At 40.0% G+C, this 18,832-nt stretch overlaps 1 protein-coding gene across 2 annotated transcripts in view; it reads right to left on the bottom strand.

Moving 5' to 3' along the window:
* Window positions 1–563: 563 nt before the first annotated feature.
* Trpa1 (transient receptor potential cation channel, subfamily A, member 1) overlaps window positions 564–18,832 on the bottom strand; it is a 54,447-nt gene continuing 36,178 nt past the window's right edge. The window contains exons 21-28 of one of the 2 annotated variants that reach the window (XM_087548612.1): window positions 17,922–18,011; window positions 16,295–16,464; window positions 13,779–13,908; window positions 13,224–13,406; window positions 11,829–11,897; window positions 3,900–4,010; window positions 2,302–2,399; window positions 564–1,687 (exon numbers count right to left, since the gene is read on the bottom strand). In XM_087548612.1, the coding sequence (XP_087404738.1) occupies window positions 1,465–1,687; window positions 2,302–2,399; window positions 3,900–4,010; window positions 11,829–11,897; window positions 13,224–13,406; window positions 13,779–13,908; window positions 16,295–16,464; window positions 17,922–18,011 (1,074 nt within the window). In that variant the 3' untranslated portion in view covers window positions 564–1,464. 2 annotated transcript variants of the gene reach the window in all.

Here is an 18,832-nt window from a genome sequence, read left to right as displayed (position 1 = left end):
CAGAGAACTTTACACCAAAGATGAAGTCACAAAGAACACTCCCTCCATTGCATGTGTTTTGTTGAACCATGAATATAAACATGTCTGGGTTTAGAATGTGACAAGTTGCTAAGCAACACTGAGTGTTGAGCTTGCACTGAATATATGTGGCAGCGAGAAGGTGGAAACCATTAAGATATCCATCTCTTAAATCAGGTAAATCTAAGAGTCTACAAGATAAGATGGCATGTCAGAGGTCCTCCACTAGATGGCCACACGGACCAATTTATCATGTAAACTAAACATAACGTCCTTTCGAGAAGAAAAGAAAATAGACACGAAACACTCAAAACAACACTATTGAAATAACGTCAGGACATGCGTAGTCAAAGTCATGTTCATAGGATAGATCTCCTCCGGAATTTGTGAGGGAATAAAGATGAGAGTCACTTCATGAAGTTCAGAACTGGGCTATCTAATAAATTCACACTTCATATTATACAAGAAAAAATTAAAGGCTGTGATGTAATGAAGGCGCATTTCCAATTTCAAAAAACTCAATGCAATAAAAATTCATACTGCTGTTTCTGAGAAATGACCATACATGTTTTAACCTTTATTAAGACCATTGGTATATAAATTACTTTCTGTTGCTATGATATAGTACCACACAAAAAAAGAAATTTGAGGAAGAAACACTTAATTTTTGCTTACAGTTTCAGAAAGAGTCCATAATAGAGAAAAGGGCACAGCAGCAGGAGCAGGAATCTGACCGATCACATTTCTATCCACACCCAAAAGGAGGGAGCAAGCGAGGTTGTGTGGCTTCCCTAGGCAGTAGCATCTACTGGGACCAAGCGTTTCAATGCATGAGCCTGTGGGCAACATTTCTCATTTACACCAGCCCAACTGATGACTATAAATACAGAGGGAACAAATATCTGTTGTAACATTCATACTTATCACAGTCTACTAACTGGGACTTCCGTTATATGGCTCAAAATGTGGCCCTATGTGATGGGATGAGGAGGGTGAGACTGAGTTAATCATAGTAGGAACAGAGATTACAGTGTAACTCTCAGGTTCTAACCCAGTTAGGCTTTACAAGATAGGGGATCGAATACAGTACTTGGGATTATATGCATTTTGTATTATGTAGTTATTAAGTAGAAATCTAGTATTGACATTTGTATCCCGCCTTAATAGTTACATTAATTCTTGTCCTTCATAATGTGCATTCCAACAACACTGTTTTCTATTCACTCAAAAGAGATTACCCTTCATTAAAGTCCAATTTAAACATGTCAGAAAAGATCTTCTCAATACAGTGATTGACAGAAAATATGAGCATATATATAAGAGAGGTTGAAGGAACTAGAATCTCCCATGCAACAATATTAGTCAAACTTCTGTTTCTTTGCTCTTTTCCAAACTGAAATTCACTGAAGTAATTAAAGCAGTCTCCCACTCCCATAAGACACCCCACTAGATGTCTGGGTGGCTAATAGAACAATGTGTTTTAGTCTTAACTGCGTTTAAGACAAAATTCCATTTGCTATGCATTTGTTCTAGCCGTTCCTTTTTGAACCTGTCTTGGAAAGAGCAATGGTTATCTTCATCTTCTGTCTCCGAGATGATCTCCATCTTTTGGATGATGAGTTTGATGAGCTCGTGCTGCTTTTCCAAAAGAGAAGTGAGGTCCTTCAGCCTGTAAGAAAGAACGTGCATACATCATGAACTTACTTTCAATCACTTGTAAGCCCCTTGGACAGACCAGGACTAGAAATGTTCTGCACCAGGTAACTTCTCAGCTTGTAGCCTCACAGTAGTCATCACATTCTGGAAGTTCAAGTGATCTCCCCCTAAGTTAGAGTACTAGTTTGTGACTAGCTCTTGTTTACAGTTGCTGATATGAAACACGCAGTCTTCCCACGGACATAGTTACTAAATAGTTGATTGGCAATCAAATTCAGGTGGCTATAGAGCTCTCTTGTGTATATCCTGCCCACGAGGTAGCTATTCCAAGAATTCTTCAAGTATTCCAGGGTTCTGTTACATGAACCCAGATTGCTCATGAAGAATACAGTTTATGATAAGGAAGCCAGAAGTAAGGAGAGTGGCTCGTAATTCTCATTCACTTACTCCTGGGAGAGCAAACTGGTTGGTGAATGGCCACAAATAAATTGAGTTCAAAACAATGTCTCTTGGTTTTGAATAAATGTGCAACTCAGCAAAGCCTAATTTCATATACAAAATAAAGACCACTATCATAATGTACCTGCACCCAATTTCCCACATGAAGACAGATGTAAAAATACATACCGGTATTTCTGTTTCAGTATTTCCATTTCCAAACATGTGTCAATGTTTGGTGCTTCTTGTCGTGTTTCTTGCATACTAAGAAAGTAATGAAAAAACCGCTGTGGGTAAAACACAGTAGTTAGTAAAGGTGGATAAAATTCAGGAACTATTTCAAAGTTCAGCCCCTAAGTCAGACTCAATAGGACATTTTTCTCTGTCCGCCTGGGAAACCGTCGGGCCGAGTGAAGTCACTGGTAAAAGAAAAAATTAAAAATGCAAAGATATAGAAGGCATAAATGTTGAAAAGGATTTTATTTTACTATTTTACAAATGCTCAGGAACGATGCCTGTCCTGCACCATGTCAGGCCTGTTCCCAATGCACTGTTAGTTCTTTAAAACTGCTCTGCCTCCTTACCCATCATTACTCAACTACAAAACAGCAGTCCACATAGAGAGGTTTCCAGAGTTAAATTTTAATCATTTAAACTCAGTGTCCACATTTTCTCTGGTCCCAGGGGTAGAGTACAGGAGCCGGGGAGCTCTTTGACATGAGAAACACCTAAACTTAACTGAGGGCCTTAAACCATGGGTGACTAGAGAAGGTCAAGGGAGATGTGAAACGACCAGGTAGGAGACAATTCTGGGATTCCAGGCCAACCAGCAGTCAAGAAGAGCAAGTGAACAGAGAGCACAGGAAGAGGACATGGCCTTTATATATAACCAGGATGGCTGGCTCACTTGGGTTGATGAATGTTATATGAACTGCAGCAAAGAACTTTAGGGAGACACTGTAACCTTCCCATTGGTGGGAAAGAAAGGGTGAAGCCTGGAAGGAGTGAACTTGGCTTTAGGTGTGTTAAATTTAAAGAAGCTTTGAGACAGACAAGGGTTCCCTTGACAAAGTAGCCAGTTGAAGACAGGGGTCTCAACCTTAAAAGTGAGCACTGAGCTAGAGACACAAGCTACTGCATATTCTTAGGCTTAGCTGGTGATGGCTATCATGTACAAGGCTGAGGGATAGCATGGAGTTAAAGCTTAAACTGATATGCAGACGTGATTTTGTGATTACACAGGTAAAAGTAACCTATAAAGAATCAGGGAGAGGAATCATAAAGATGCTGTCAGCCTGGGCATGGCAGAGTTAGTATCTGGAAGTTCTAACTTTTAGTACACCTGTCTATTCTATCCAACAGAAGATCATGGTCCTGGTCTTCCCTTTGTTTATTTTACATGTCTTTTAGATAGACATCCTCCAGCATTTGTTCCTTAATTTGCTTCTATATCTGCACTTTGATTCGCACATCTGAACATAAGCCTACTCACGTGCATGTGGCAAGTGATTAGAAAGAGCAAATGAGGTGCTCAACGCCTGCCGTGAAAGACAGCTACTAATGGGGTAAAGCAGCCCCATCCACCAGATGTGCACATCTCATGTGCTGCTGTGCATGGACAGCTGTCTCCCACCCAGCATCCTGATACTCTGATATAATGTGTTGTGCACTTATGACCCTCCCACAGGCAGGGTAGATTCAAAGTTCTCTTGGAGGACTGCTGAGAACAGCACAACGAATATATGTCATGCACCATCGCTTAGTATGCTCTTAAGAGTGCTACTTACCAGCATCCTGCCGTGCCTGGGTCTATTCGGATACACGATGGTGGACCTCTGATCCACTTTGCGCAAGTACCAGAATGGTAGCTTTTTTTCTAAGTTGGTATGCAGTTCCACCTAAAATGCATGTTGGATTTATTGATAGAATTATTAACTAGTATCTAAAGCAATCACACCTAGAACAAAATTTAAAAATGGATTCCAGAGTCCCAATTTATACACAGTGGGAGAGCTAACACTCTGTCTTCCCCTGCCATCTGCCTTAGCTCAGTGACCTAGCTGTCCCTTCCTCACCTCATCCATCACCCATGAGACCAGAAAGCAGCCCACAAGTGGTGTGAGACAAATGGTTGAAGAATTTAATGTAAGCATGCTGGAGTTTAGTGTTCAGGGTTGGGAGTCCACATTGGAGACACAAAGCAAAATGAGATAGCCTGCACTCCTGGGGTGTTACAATCCCGAGAGCCTAGTACTGCTGGGAAGTCTGAATGGTATGACGTACCCAGGACAGGTGAGGAAGGATGGCTTCACTGGAGAGATACAAAGTGAACATGCAAATGCAGTTAAATGCACAAAGCAAACAAAAATGGAACTAGCATGCTCCTTCCTCAGGTTTGCTGCTGCTGCTGCTGCTGCTGCTGCTGCTGCTGCTGCATTAGCCAGTGCAGAAGTTTCCATGATATGTATTGACTAAAACTTCTGTTTGGAGATACCGTATTTCATCTCTTTACTGTTTCCGTTTTGAGCTTGTCATATTGTTTATTATTTTGGGGGCAGTACTGAGTATCCCACTCAGGGTTTTACATCTGCTCAGCTAAGACCTCACTGTCTTCCACCGAGCCTTCCAAGTTTCATTTTTGCCTGTATTAACCAAATGTGTCTTCTACTCTTTTCTAGCTCTGGGCGGCTCTTTGAATGGGTTAGTTATGATAACCAAACGACAGCAATGTCTTTCTAATCCAAGACAACACTGCTCTTCGATGTCTATGATTTCAATAATGACTTTGACTGATTCAATGATTCAGGAGGTCAGATATACAGACCACCCTGAGTACGCAGCTTCAAACAAAGTGTTTCCCCAGGAAGACACACTCACTATCTGACTTTCCATTAATCTTTATGGTATGCGCCACCCTTTACATACAGTAAATTAGTTTCATTTTTCAAAACTGCTATATTGTCTTGATCTTTGATTATAATTCTGGTTATATACTTGTTTGGATTATTGCGCTTAGTCTACTTTTCCCTTAGGTCTTCTGGGTAATGTTCCTTTTTCCTTATATACTTGTCAGAAGTCACATTTTATTGTTAGTCAAAGTCAATTGAAAATTGTTTAGTGAAGCCCAGTTTAGGACAACAGATGAGGGCCATGGCATCTTAACTTTCTTCATTGTCTACAAAAGAACTGCCAGATTTCCTCCTTCAGATGTAGTCTTGGGAGCCTGGGAGGGTGGGCCATAAAATGACTGTGGCTCTGTCCCATGAGCGTGCACTACTCTGCTAAACTAGAACAGCGCCCTCCTTTGCTCACGGGTGCTTTGCCCAGCTGAAGGGTAATGTGTGCACTGCAGATGTCATTTCTTAATTTGATCAGAGCTATAAATATCTGTGGGATGACTAGAGTCCATGGCACTGTTCAGAAAACTAGGTCCACAGAGAACCTACCACACTGGCACAAGCCCCACAAAGTGCGCCTGTGCCCAAGGCACTAGAACTCCTGTCCAGAGCACATCTCCCAGTGCACACATGCCCAGGACACAATTCTGCTCCATTCTGCTCCTGTATGTTATGGATCTAGAGAATTGATTTAAAAACAGCTCAAGGAAGAAGAGAAGGTATTTCTGGTTTGCTGGTCAACATTATTCTTCATCTAAAAGAAGGAACAATGTCATGATGTTCTTAAGTGATGTCTTGTTACACAGAGCAGAGTAAATACAACATGGGGCTTTCCAACGCTGCCCATTGGCAAACAAGTTAGCTGCATTCTCAAGATATTTTTGTTGCTTTTGCTTATTCTTTTTGTTACTCCCACTGCTGGTTTAAAAAAATGCTTTTTGGACAAGACTGCCCACTCTCTTCCTACCTATTCAATATAGTATTTGCATCAACGTAATCCACTATATACACAAACTCAAAGGAAAAAACCACATGATCATTTCAGTAGATGCTGAGAAAGCATTTGACAAAATTCAACACCCCTTCATGATAAAAGTCCCGGAAAGATCAGGAATTCAAGACCCATACCTAAACATAGTCAGAGTAATATACAGGAGACCATTAGCAAACATTAAACTAAATGCAGAGAAACTTGAAGCAATTCCACTAAAATCAGGGACAAGACAAGGCTGCCAACTCTCTTCCTACTTATTAAATATAGTACTCGAAGTCCTAGCCAGAGCAATTAGACAACTAAAGGAGCTCAAAGGGATACAAATTGGAAAGGAAGAAGTCAAAATATCACTATTTACAGATGATATGATAGTATATTTAAGTGACCCCAAAAGTTCCACCAGGGAACTACTAACCTTGATGAAGACCTTTAGCAAAGTGGCTGGGTATAAAATTATCTCAAACAAATCAGTAACCTCCCTCTACTCAAAGAATAAACAGGCTGAGAAAGAAATTAGGGAAATGACACATTTTACGATAGGCACAAATAACATAAAACACCTCAGTGTCTCTAACCAAGCAAGTGAAAGATCTATATGACAAGAACTTCAAGTCTCTGAAGAAAGAAATCAAAGAAAATCTCAGAAGGTGGATACATATTCTCATGGATTGTTAGGATTAATATAGTAAAGATGGCCATTTTGTCAAAAGCAATCTACAGATTCAATGCAATCCCCATCAAAATTCCAACTCAATTCTTCAAGAATTAGAAAGAATTTGCGAAGTCATTTGGGATAACAAAAAACCCAGGATAGGGAAAGCTATACTAAACAATAAAAGAACCTCTAGGGGAATCACCATCCCTGATCTCAGCAATATTATAGAGCAATAGTGATAAAAACTGTATGGTATTGGCACAGAGACAGACAGGTAGATCAGTGGAATAGAATTGACCCAGAAATGAACCCACACACCTATGGTCACTTGATCTTTGACAAAGGAACTAAAACCATCCAATGGAAGAAAGATAGACTTTTCAACAAATTATGCTGGTTTGACTGGAGGTCAGCTTATAGAAGAATGCAAGTCGATCCATTTTTATTGTCCTGTACAAAGCTTAAGTCTAAGTGTATCAAGGGCCTCCACATCAAACCAGATGCACTCAAACTAATAGAAGAAAAAGTGGGGAAGAGTCTTGAACACATGGGCACTGGAGAAAATTTCCTGAACAAAACACCAAAGGCTTTATGTTCTAAGATCAAGAATTGATGAATGGGACCTCATAAAACTGCCAAGCTTCTGTAAGGCAAAGGACACTGTCATTAGGACAAAAGGGTAGCCAACATATTGAAAAAAGATATTTATCAATCCTACATCTGATAGAGGGCCAATATCCAAAATACGGAAAGAACTCAAGAAGTTAGACTTCTGAGAGCCAAATAACCCTATTAAAAATGGGGTACAAAGATAAACAAAGAAATCTCATCTGAGGAATATTGAATGGCTGAGAAGTACCTAAAGAAATGTTCAACATCCTTAGTCATCAGGGAAATGCAAATCAAAACAACCCTGAGCTTCTACCTCATACCAGTCAGAATGGCTAAGATCAAACACTCAGATGACAAAAGATGCTGGCGAGGATGTGGAGAAAGAAGAACACTCCTCCATTGTTGGTGGGATTGCAAACCGGTACAACCATTCTGGAAATCAGTCTGGAGGTTCCTCAGAAAACTGGATATTGCACAACCTGAGGACCCAGTGATATCTCTCCTGGGCATAGACCCAAAAGATGCTACAACACACAACAAAGACACGTGCTCCACTATGTTCACAGCAGCCTTATTTATAATAGCCAGAAGCTGGAAAGAACCCAGATGCCCTTCAACAAAGGAATGGATACAGAAAATGTGGTACATCTACACAATGGAATATTACTCAGCTATCAAAAACAATGACTTTATGAAATTCATAGGCAAATGGATGGAACTAGAAAATATCATCCTGAGTGAGGTAACCCAATCACAGTAAAACAGACATGGGATGCACTCACTCATAAGTGGATATTAACCCAAAAGCTCAAATCGCCCAAGATATAATCCACAGACCATATGAAGCTCAAGAAGAAGGATGGCCAAAGTCCAGATGCTTCATTCCTTAAAAGGTGGAACAAAAATATTCATAGAAGGGGTTATGGAGGCAAAGTTTGGAGCAGCAACTGAAGAAACGGCCATTCAGAACCTGCCCCACATGTGGCCCACATATATACAGTCACCAAGACTAGATAGGATTGACGAAGCTAAGAACGGCATGCTTACAGGAAGTGGAATGAGAGACACAGCCAGAGCATGTCAAATACAGAGGCTGATGCTAGCAACAAAACACTATACTGAGAATGGAACCCCTGTTGGGGGAATTAGAGAAAGGATTGAAAGAGATGAAGGGACTTGCAACCCCATAAGAACAACAATGCCAACCAACCAGAGCTCCCAGGGACTAAACCACTACCCAAAGACTATACATGGACTGACCCACGGCTCCAGCTGCATATGTAGCAGAGGATGGCCTTTTTGGGCACCAATGGAAGGAGTAGCCCTTGGTCCTGCCAAGGTTGGACCCAGTGTAGGGGAATGTCTGGTGGCAGGAAGGGGAGGTAGATGTGGAGGTTAATACCCTTATAGAAGACGGGGAGGGAAATTGGATAGGGGGCTTATGTCTGGGAACCTGGGAAAGAGAATAGCATTTGAAATGTAAATTTAAAAATAGCCGATAAAAATAAATTAAAAAAGACCAATAACTACTTGAAATCCTTAGGCAAATGGATGGAACTAGAAAATATCATCCTGAGTGAGGTAACCCAATCCGAAAAAAACACACATGGTATGCACTCACTGATAAGTGGATATTAGTCCCAAAACTCAGAATACCCAAGATACTATTCACAGATCACATGAAGCTTAAGAATTTGGAAGACCAAAGAGTGGACCTTCCTTCTTAGAAGGGAGAACAAAACATTCACAGGAGGAAATACAAAGTGTGGAGCAGAGACTGAGGGAAAGGTCATCCAGAGATGGCCCTACTTGGGGATCCATCCCATATAGTGTCACCAAACCCAGACAATATTGTGGATGCCAAAAAGTCTGATGCTGACAGGAGCCTGATATAGCTGTCTCCTGAGAGACTCTGCCAGAACGTGAAATACAGAGTCAGACACTCTCTTTTTCTTTTCTTTTCTTTTTTTTCGGAGCTGGGGACCGAACCCAGGGCCTTGCCCTTGCTAAGCAAGCGCTCTACCACTGAGCTAAATCCCCAACCCCCAGAGTCAGACACACTCAACCAACCACTGGACTGAAAATGGGGTCCTCAAAGGAGGAGTTAGAGAAAGGAATGAAGGAGCTGAAGGGGTTTTCAACTCCATAAGACAAACAATATCAACCAACCAGACCCCTGAGAGCTCCCAGAGACTAAACCACCATCCAAAGATTATGTGTGGAGGGACTCATGTCTCCAGCCACATATGTAGCAGAGGATGGCCTCATTGGGCATCAATGAGAGGAGAGACCCTTGATCCTGTAAAGGCTCAATGACCCTGTGTAGGGGAATGCCAGGGTGAGGAGATGGGAGGGAGTGGGTGGGTGGATGGGGGGACACTCCCTTAGAGGCAGGGGGAGGGGAGAAGGGAGAGATGGATTCCAGAGAAGAAATCAGGAGAAAGGATAACATTTGATATGTAAGTAAAGAAAATATCCAATAAAAAAAGAAAAGAAAATGAAAAAGAAAGAAAAATGCTTTTTGGATAGTTATAAAGATATATGTCTGTCAAAGGTCATTGACCATTCTTCATATCTTCCTGGACGTCTGGACCCCACCTATCTTAGAGTGACAGCTCATCAGTCTCGTTTCTTTCTTCTAGTTTTTCTCCATGGAACTAAAGTAAGTAGAAGACTAGCTTAAATGCTACTCTCATATGGTGTGAGCTGAGAACAACTCTCTACTAATATGACAACTTGAAGCATTCATTTGCTGCCCACTTTTTTTAAGTGCTAAGGCTTCTTCTTTTCACCTTTTGCAAATAGAGCCTTCCATCATCTGGGCAACAATGTCACCTGCTCAGACCAGACATCCTTCCAGACTGAGGGTCGTATATCAGCACCATAGGAATTTCATGTGCGTAGTCTAGATCTGTCCTATTCAGAACAATCTCATTGATGCCTCACCACCTGCATGCATGTGTATGCACATGCATGAGTGTGTACATGTGCATGTGTGTTTTGTATACCTACTGAAGCCCATCATTTTGAAATAGTAGCCAAAGTCTTTACCGTTGAGCAACATCTCCAGGCTCTCAATACCCACAGTTCACCACCTTTCAACTTCCACTTGCCCCATTCCTGTAGGCAGTGCAAACACCCTTGTAGGAGAGATATTTGATACACTCTCTCTACCCAGTCCTCTTTGGCTACCAGACTGCTCAAAGATTAGAGTCCACTTCCATTCTGAGGAAAGGCAAAGATTGAAGCTCTGGTGGCAGCCTGGAGAGCAGCATGTAGGCTAGGAAGAGATTTCACCCGCTTTTCACAACTGTTGAGACAATTTTGCAGGGAAGTGTGGAGCCAAGACAAAGATAGGCCATTGATGGAATGGATTGTACCTTGACCACAAATACTTAACTATATGTGCTTCTAGCCAGCTCCGATATAATTTTCTTTTCACTCTTGCATTTTCTTCGTGGTAGTTTCTTTGTTGTTGTGCATAAATTTATTCACAGAACAGTTTTCTAATGTACAGCATGTGCACAATGTGACAAGGGAGAAAACAAAATGATACCATAACATGGGTTTCTCTTTTTAGTCTGTTTAAGTTTCTAACTGCATGTATTCAACTGATCATCAAATATTCTTAAAGCACCACACAGTCCCACTCAAAGTTAAAATATAAACAACTACAGCATAGAAAAACTACCTCAAGATCTAGTAGCCAGAATCATCCACAAACCTTTGACTCTGGGGAACTTTCTATTAAAAGGCCTAAAAAATAAGACAAGAACACCTGACAACAAAGCTTCATATGCCTACTTAAAGCTTCAATATAAAACATATAAAGATTGTGTGGTCACATGTCAAAATATCAGGACAGCTTCTAAACTGAATATTTCAACTGTAATAAGACAAAATATCTCATGTCAATTGGGTAAAGGTAGCACAGGCCTAGAATTCCAGCACTCAGTAGGCTGGGGCAGGAGGACCACGAGTTCAAGGTCAAAGTGAATGACAGTGAGTTCAAGGTCAGCTTGGTAGAACACTCATACCTACACACACACACACACACACACACACACACACACACACACACACACTACAGACTGAGAAAGAGGAACACACTGAGAGAAAGAGACAGAGAGACAGAGACCAAGAGACATACATGCAAAGATACATAAGTATATACATACCTACATGCATACAAACATACCCTTACACATACTTACACATATGTACACACATACACATAAACACACACCTACATCGAAACATACATGCACACACTTATACACATATCACATATACACATACAGATGTACATACACACACATACATACATACAGGTACATTCACATACACATATACCTACAAGTACACATATACAGTCACCTACTAACCTCACACAAGTAGTAGACAATTTCTCAATTCTTCTGAATAGATTCCTCCAGAGTGTTCTCACCGTCTCCTTTCATTATGACAAGCATGTATAGCTGGCACTCCAGCTATTCTTATACACACATAATTATAGGAGCAGTAGTTTTGTTATGTGTTTAGTAATTATAATGTGTACCTGCATAGCAATCCTCTTTAATGATGCATGCTTCTGGACCTCAGCAATGTCCCCAACTGCCAAACCAATCTATGAGATGACAAAAGATCAATCATAATATGATACTTAAAGTTAAATTAAAGTTTAATACTTTACTTTCCACTCAAACTTCAATAACTGAACACTGTAAACTAAATGGTACGTAATCAGCTGCACACACTGGATCAAATAGTAAATATATGCAGTGAGATTTCGTCCTTTTACATCTCTGGGGCCAGCCAGTCTAACTGTAGCTCGTCAGGCTGCATTTGCTTGATGTCCCTGGGAGGCCTGCTCTTTTCTGAGGGAGATGAAGGAGAGGTTGAAAGGGGAAGGGAGGAGAGAATGGGAAGAGCAGAGGGAGGGAAACAGCAGCCAGAATGTGATATATGACAGAAAAGTTTTTTAAAAGGAAAGAAATAAGTATTGGGGCCATGAGTCTAAAACTGATGGTGGTAGCAGACTGAATGTTGTACGGTGCCTTCTATATATTCTCAAGGAACAACAGACGAAAACGTTAACAAGTTCCCACATTCCTTCTTCAGAAAGGTATGAATTGTGCTCACGAGTGCACAGTCCTTATGGTAAAGTAACTGTTTAGTATCTTGCCAATTAAACATTTAAATGGTGGCAAGCTCTCTCTGCCAACGTGGAATCATAGCATAAGATGAGTTGGCAGCATCTGATTCACACCGGAGCAATGTGGGTGGAGCCCTTCATTGGTGAAGGGATCCTGCCCAGAGGATCTGAGCTGAACTTTGCAAGGTCAGAAAGAGTCGGCCTGTGGTGGGAGGGTGTTCTACGAAAAACGAAAATATTTCACAAAAGTTCCGGAGGCAGGAAGGAAAGGCGACACGGTCCTGTGGAAAACGGGAGCTAAGATCAAGATGACGGTGATTAAAAATAAAGATAAAGAGATAGACATTAAAGCATGCGATACAGATGGGTCTGGACTTCTAAAGGCTTCTAAAGAGCCACGAGAATAAATTTAACAGGCCCACTTTCAAAATGATCAGCTTTGAATTAGCTATTCTGTAGTGAAATTCATAGAATTTGACAGAGAAACGAGATAGCACACTTCTCTATTTACTGTTGTGATAAAGATCAAGTCTTGAGATGCAGGTCAGTTAGAGGAAGAGGTGAAGGTAAGAAGGGGTGAAGGCAGGAGGCAGTAATGAAGAAACCCTCCCCGACCTGAGTATCATGCCTCCGGACAAGGAAAGCAAGAGCTATTCATAAGTTTGCTGCCTTCTGTCCTTTTTGTCAACAACAGAAAGCTGACTAATACACCCCTAGTAGAGATTAAAGGGGTTAAGAATCCTTATCATTCCCAAATGTTTGAGTAATTAATGGAGGGAGCAAAGGTACACCACGTACCAGTAGGTTCATGAGAACAATTGGGACGAACATTGTGAAGGCAATAAGCTGCCCAAAGGTGAGGACCGGGTATGCCAACTCATTCCTGAACAACGGTTCTAGGAAAGCATCTCGGTAATTGATGTCTCCCAGCATCATACTGAACGTCTGGATTAAGGAAAGCAACGGGGTGCTGAAGGCATCCTGAAAAAGAGAAGGAAACAAAAACAGGAAATGAAAAGCATGTAGCATGAAAAGGGAATTCCTGATAGTCAAATGATAAACATGATGCTAAAATTTAATTCATGCACGTAGCTAGTGAGGTGCAGCCTTGAGAAATATTAATAAACTACAATCATCCAAAATAAACAGAAAATGTTCATACTCAATATAAACTTTTGACAGAGAAAAATCTTAAAAAAGTATATTTTTCTGCTATAAAATCATTGAAAAGATATATAAAATAAAAGGTACTCAAACACAGTTATTAATTTACCAGGTCATTAAGATTTAAGGATAAAAATGTATTTTCAATATTATTAATGATAAAATCAACTAGAGATGCAAATATCTCACTTGGAAATTCAGGAGGACGTAAAAGCTGAGGCCAAAAGCCAATAGCAGGAAGATAAACACTCCCGTCGATCTCAGCAATGTTTTAAAAATCACCTCCAACATAACAATGAAAATGCCACAGTTCTCAAACCTGGAAAAATAAAATCATTAAAGCAGTTGCTCACTGTGTGGGGAAGTCAGATCGAAGGTTTAATGAGATAACTGAAGCCAGTCATTCCAGAACAAAGAAACAAATGCAAATCTGTCCTTTTGGAATAAACAAATACATGGAAATCTGCAGGCAAGCAGGTTTCTTATCTGACTATTTTCCTCCTCCTCCTCTCCTTTCTTTTCTTTCTCCTCATCCTCCTTGCCCTGCTCCTCCTCCTCCTCTTCTGATTTTAAGACAGGGTCTCCACCTGAAGCTCAAGAAGGACGACTGAAGTGCTGATGCTTCAGTCCTTCTTAAAATAGGGGGAAAATATTCATAGGAAGAAATATGGAGAAAAGTTTGGAGCAGAGACTGAAGGAATGGCCATTTGGAGCCTTCCTCACCTGGGGATCCAGCTTATACACACACACACCACACACACACACACACACACACACACACACACACACACACACACACACACACACGCGCGCGCGCACACACACACACATATATATGGAAAGAGAGAGAGAGAGATCAAACCCAGACAATATTGATGAAGCCAAGAAGCACATGCTGACAGGAGCCTGATATAGGTGTCTCCTGAGAGGCTGTGCCAGAGCAAATACAGGGGGGAAAGCTAGCAGTCAACCAGTGAACTGAGAATGGGGTCTCCACTGGAGGAGTTAGAGAAAGGACTGAAGGAGCTGAAGGGGTTTGCAACTGCATAAGAACAACAAAACCAACCAACCAGAGCTCCCAGGGACTAAACCATCATCCAAAGACTACACATTGACAGACCCATGGCTCCAGCTGCATATCTAGCAGAGGATGGCCTTGTTGGGCACCAATGGGAGGAGAAGTCCTTGGTTCTGCCAAGGCTTGATGCCCCAGTGTAGGAGAATGTCAGGGTGGGGAAGTTGGAAGGGGTGGGAAAAAAGACAGGGTCTCTCTGTGTAGCCCTGAACAGAGTGTTTCTGTTTTGTTAATACCACCTTCAGTGTTTTATCAGTTCACCAAGAGAAAAGAAATTTACTTTAAGTGGTAAAGAGAAACCATCATAATCCAACTTAAAAAAAAGTGATGCCAGTTGTTTAACAAGGGGATTGGGGACAGAAATTCTGTTATGGATCAAGTAGAGACTGAATGAAGGAGCATACATTTTCCGGAGCCCACAGGACAGGGCACAATTTACACTCAACCCTCCTTGTGACCCACCTATAGCATAATACAGTGTGAAATGTTTGGATAGACGGCAGGTGCAACCTCTGGCCACTAGCTTGTACTCTTTTTCTTTGTTAAAGAAAGATTCTTAAAAGAAGGAATCACAACATGTAAAATAAAAATACACTACCTAATATATACACGAATCAAAACATTGTCTTGTACTTTGTAAATATGTGTTGACTAAAAAAAAATACACATTTTTGAAAATCTGAAAGGAAATTTAGCCATGTTCACAAAGGCAACAGAGATATAGAAAGCTCACTGCTAGTGCCTGGCGTGGATCTGCTTTCCTCCCACTCACTGCTCTTCCCACACCCATGCCTCCAAGGATCCACACCTCAGTCAGCAAGATTGTACTACAAACAGCCACGGAGATTAAAGTGGGGTAGTATTTCCCTGGAGGACCAAGTCTCCAACACAGCCTATTTCTCAATTTACTAGATGAAATCGTCAGTAACGTTCCCTTTACTCGATGCAGAGGTTTCTTCTTTTATGCAAAGCAGATCTAGCCATTTACTTCTTGTTATTATAAACACATGTAAAGAGGACATTTAACTCAAAACCAGCAACTCTTAGGAGGTGAACTTAGCACATTTTCCCTCTCTTGAATTATTATTTTTAAAATTTCCCTGCATTTCTATTACTGTTATTCCCTTAATATGAGTGTTTGAACCTAAAGTAAATGCTTATCAAGCTACGTCAGGTGGAACAAGAGTAGTCGATGCGTTCAGTGCCATTCCTACACATTTGTTCTGGGTTTGTTGTTGCAGGCAGCTTTGGCATGGAGGCCACCATGGCCATGGCTGGAAACTCTTTTGATGATTAATTACACTGACAATGGTGAGCTGCAGCTGGTGCCTAGTGAGCTGAAGTTAGGGATGCTGCGAACTGTGTAACGTGTTGTTACATTTTCAGAAGAGCCCCTTCCGCACACTCACATACAGCACAAATAATAAACGGGTCCCCAAAAGAGGAGTTAAAGCCTCAGTCTACATACCAAATTTCAGAGCCCCGTACCCTTCAGGATTAAGATATTAAAATACATTTGAAACAATTGGAAATAGTGAAAAACATGTTACAAATTCACCTCACCTGTAATAGTTCTTTCTTTGATATTAAAAGGCTTAAAGAACGTGAATGTCATCCAAGCTGGTCTTACCTTTGAAGATATAGTAGGAAGTTCATCCAGTAGAAGAATATTGCTATCGCTCCACATTGCCACTGCATATACGCGGGGATGTCGAGGAATAAGGGCAACACGAAGATCATACTGGTGGTGTAGATGACCCACTCCAGAGCATTGTTGTAGTCCAGAAAGTAGTTCCTTTTCTGGGTAGAGGAGGAAGGAGAACGTGCACATGGAGAAATCTGGCACTTACGAATTGTAAAGTGCTACCTAGTTTTGTTGTTGGTTTGTTTCATTGTTTGGTTGGTTGGTCAGTTGGTTGGTTGGTTGGTTGGTTGGTTGGTTGGTTGGTTGGTTGGTTTGCTGGTTTTCCATATACAGGGTACATTTTCCCTTCAGGGAACTTCTAAAGAACTGCTTTCACAATTTCTGAGCTCTCTCTACGTTTAAGGACACACATTTTTGGTAAGGCATAGGGTGCAAGACCCTCAGTAAAAATGTTTGAGACCTGTGCTGAGAGTTAACTGAGGAACCAAACCAAAGCACAAGACTGTCTTGTGTCATGAATTTAATGTCTAGAATGTTCTAGACATTAAATGTTCCATACTGTAAAGCATTTAAATATAAACCAGATGAAGGGCGATCAACTCTAATAGAAGATTTATAGAATGTTATAGTTTTTAAGCTATCATTTGCAGGGTTCAGTTAGGAAAATGAGGGCAGATAAGAGATAATGTGGCCTAAATCATTTAAGGTAAAACAGGTAACTTAACTCTAGGATTGTGACAATTTACTGAAACAAAGAATATACATACACACAAAAGTATTTGTAACTCAAAATAGTAAATTAATACAAGTTTTATTAATACCATTAGTTTCTAATAAAAATATCAATGCACTTATATAACAATGAAAACTTTTGAAATAGAATGCTATAAGAGATGTGATTTTTTTAAAAAAATTAAAAATATACAAAAAACATAAATTAAAAATTTTAAAACTATAATACAAAATAATGGGTTTCTCTCATTTTGGATACTCTGTATAATTCTTACATTTAAAAATAGAAATAAAGTAAGAGAAAATATCATAAAACATCTCCAAGCCATGTATGTGGCACATACAGATAATCCCAGCTTTCCAGAGGTGATGGCAGAAGATCATGAGTTGAAAGCCAGATTTAACCAGAATAAGACCCCCTATCTCAAACAATGTTTCTCAATTTTATAATTTCCTTTTCCACAATAAAAAGAAAATACATTGATCTCACAACAACAATTCAAAGACAAACTTGGTTGAAAGGGGAATTGGATAAACTCTGTAAAATGTTTATATTTCAAATTTGAATTGACTTTATAGCATTACAATTAAAATTTATAATAAGCAAAATATCTTAAACACAGCCAAGACATTCATAAGGATCACTGTGTACAGACACAGAGACAAACCTCCCTGGAAGTAGTAATGGTGGGCAACACTTTCTCACATGCTTCAATTATGCAAGACCTTACCAATAATTATGTGACTTTTACATTTTGAAGTTTCTATATTAGTCAAGCTGTGTGAATTTAGAATGACAAAACCATTTCGAATAATTGTTTACTAATTAATTCTCTTTATATTAAAACAGCTAATTTAAAAATACAACTGAATAACATACCTGTTGGAAAATTTGGACCACTTCTTTGCAATATCCAAATATACTTGATAAAAAAACTAGAATCATACATATTTTTAATGGAAACGAATTCTGTAACAAAAAGTATAAGACAAAGGGGTTATGAGGAGTTTATAAGTACACAACAATTATTTGCATCATTATTTCCTACTATTAATTTTGTTTCGCTCTCATTTCATTTTTTCCATTGTCTACAATTTCACTGAAGGGAAAGTTAGTGTCATGGCAATACCCATCTCTTTTAGTAGACATGACATACTAATTTCTTAACACTTCAATCATTGCATGGTCAAACAGTGCAAAGTGAGCTATAAAGGAACACAGATCTGCAGACCTGCATACATTTTTTAAAAACATGATTAACTACACATGCCATAAAAATTACTGCTTTAAAGTTTTTATCACACATACTTCTTATATAGTGTGCATTTGTGTATGTGCACACGTGCATGTGTGCATGCACTCATGTCATGGTGTGAAGGTGGAAATTGGAGCACACCTTGAAGAAGAGGTTTCTGTCTTTCTATTATTTGGGTTCTAGGTATTGAACTCATGTCATTGGGCTTAGTAACATGTGCTTTTAACCCACTGATCCACCTCATTGCCTTCCACCCCCAATTTGCTATTTTAAATCCTCTACATCTTCAATACTCTTTACACTATAACATGTATGATTCCTATCATTAAATGCACTCACATCCTTACATTACCATCACTCTATTTCCAAAACTTCTCAATTATTTCATTTTAATAAAAGCCTGCACTTGGCAAAATACCTCTTCCAACTTCCCATCTCCTGCATTCCTCACAATGACAAAATGATGGGATTCCAGAAAGGCTGTAAAATCTCACATTTAGCATTTTAACAAGATGTTATTCCTTTGCAAACTCTC

The sequence above is a fragment of the Rattus norvegicus genome, chromosome 5, assembly GCF_021556685.1.
Source record: "Rattus norvegicus strain SHRSP/BbbUtx chromosome 5, alternate assembly SHRSP_T2T, whole genome shotgun sequence".
NCBI classification, from domain to species: domain Eukaryota; kingdom Metazoa; phylum Chordata; class Mammalia; order Rodentia; family Muridae; genus Rattus; species Rattus norvegicus.
This window is presented reverse-complemented; position numbering and strand designations above follow the sequence as displayed.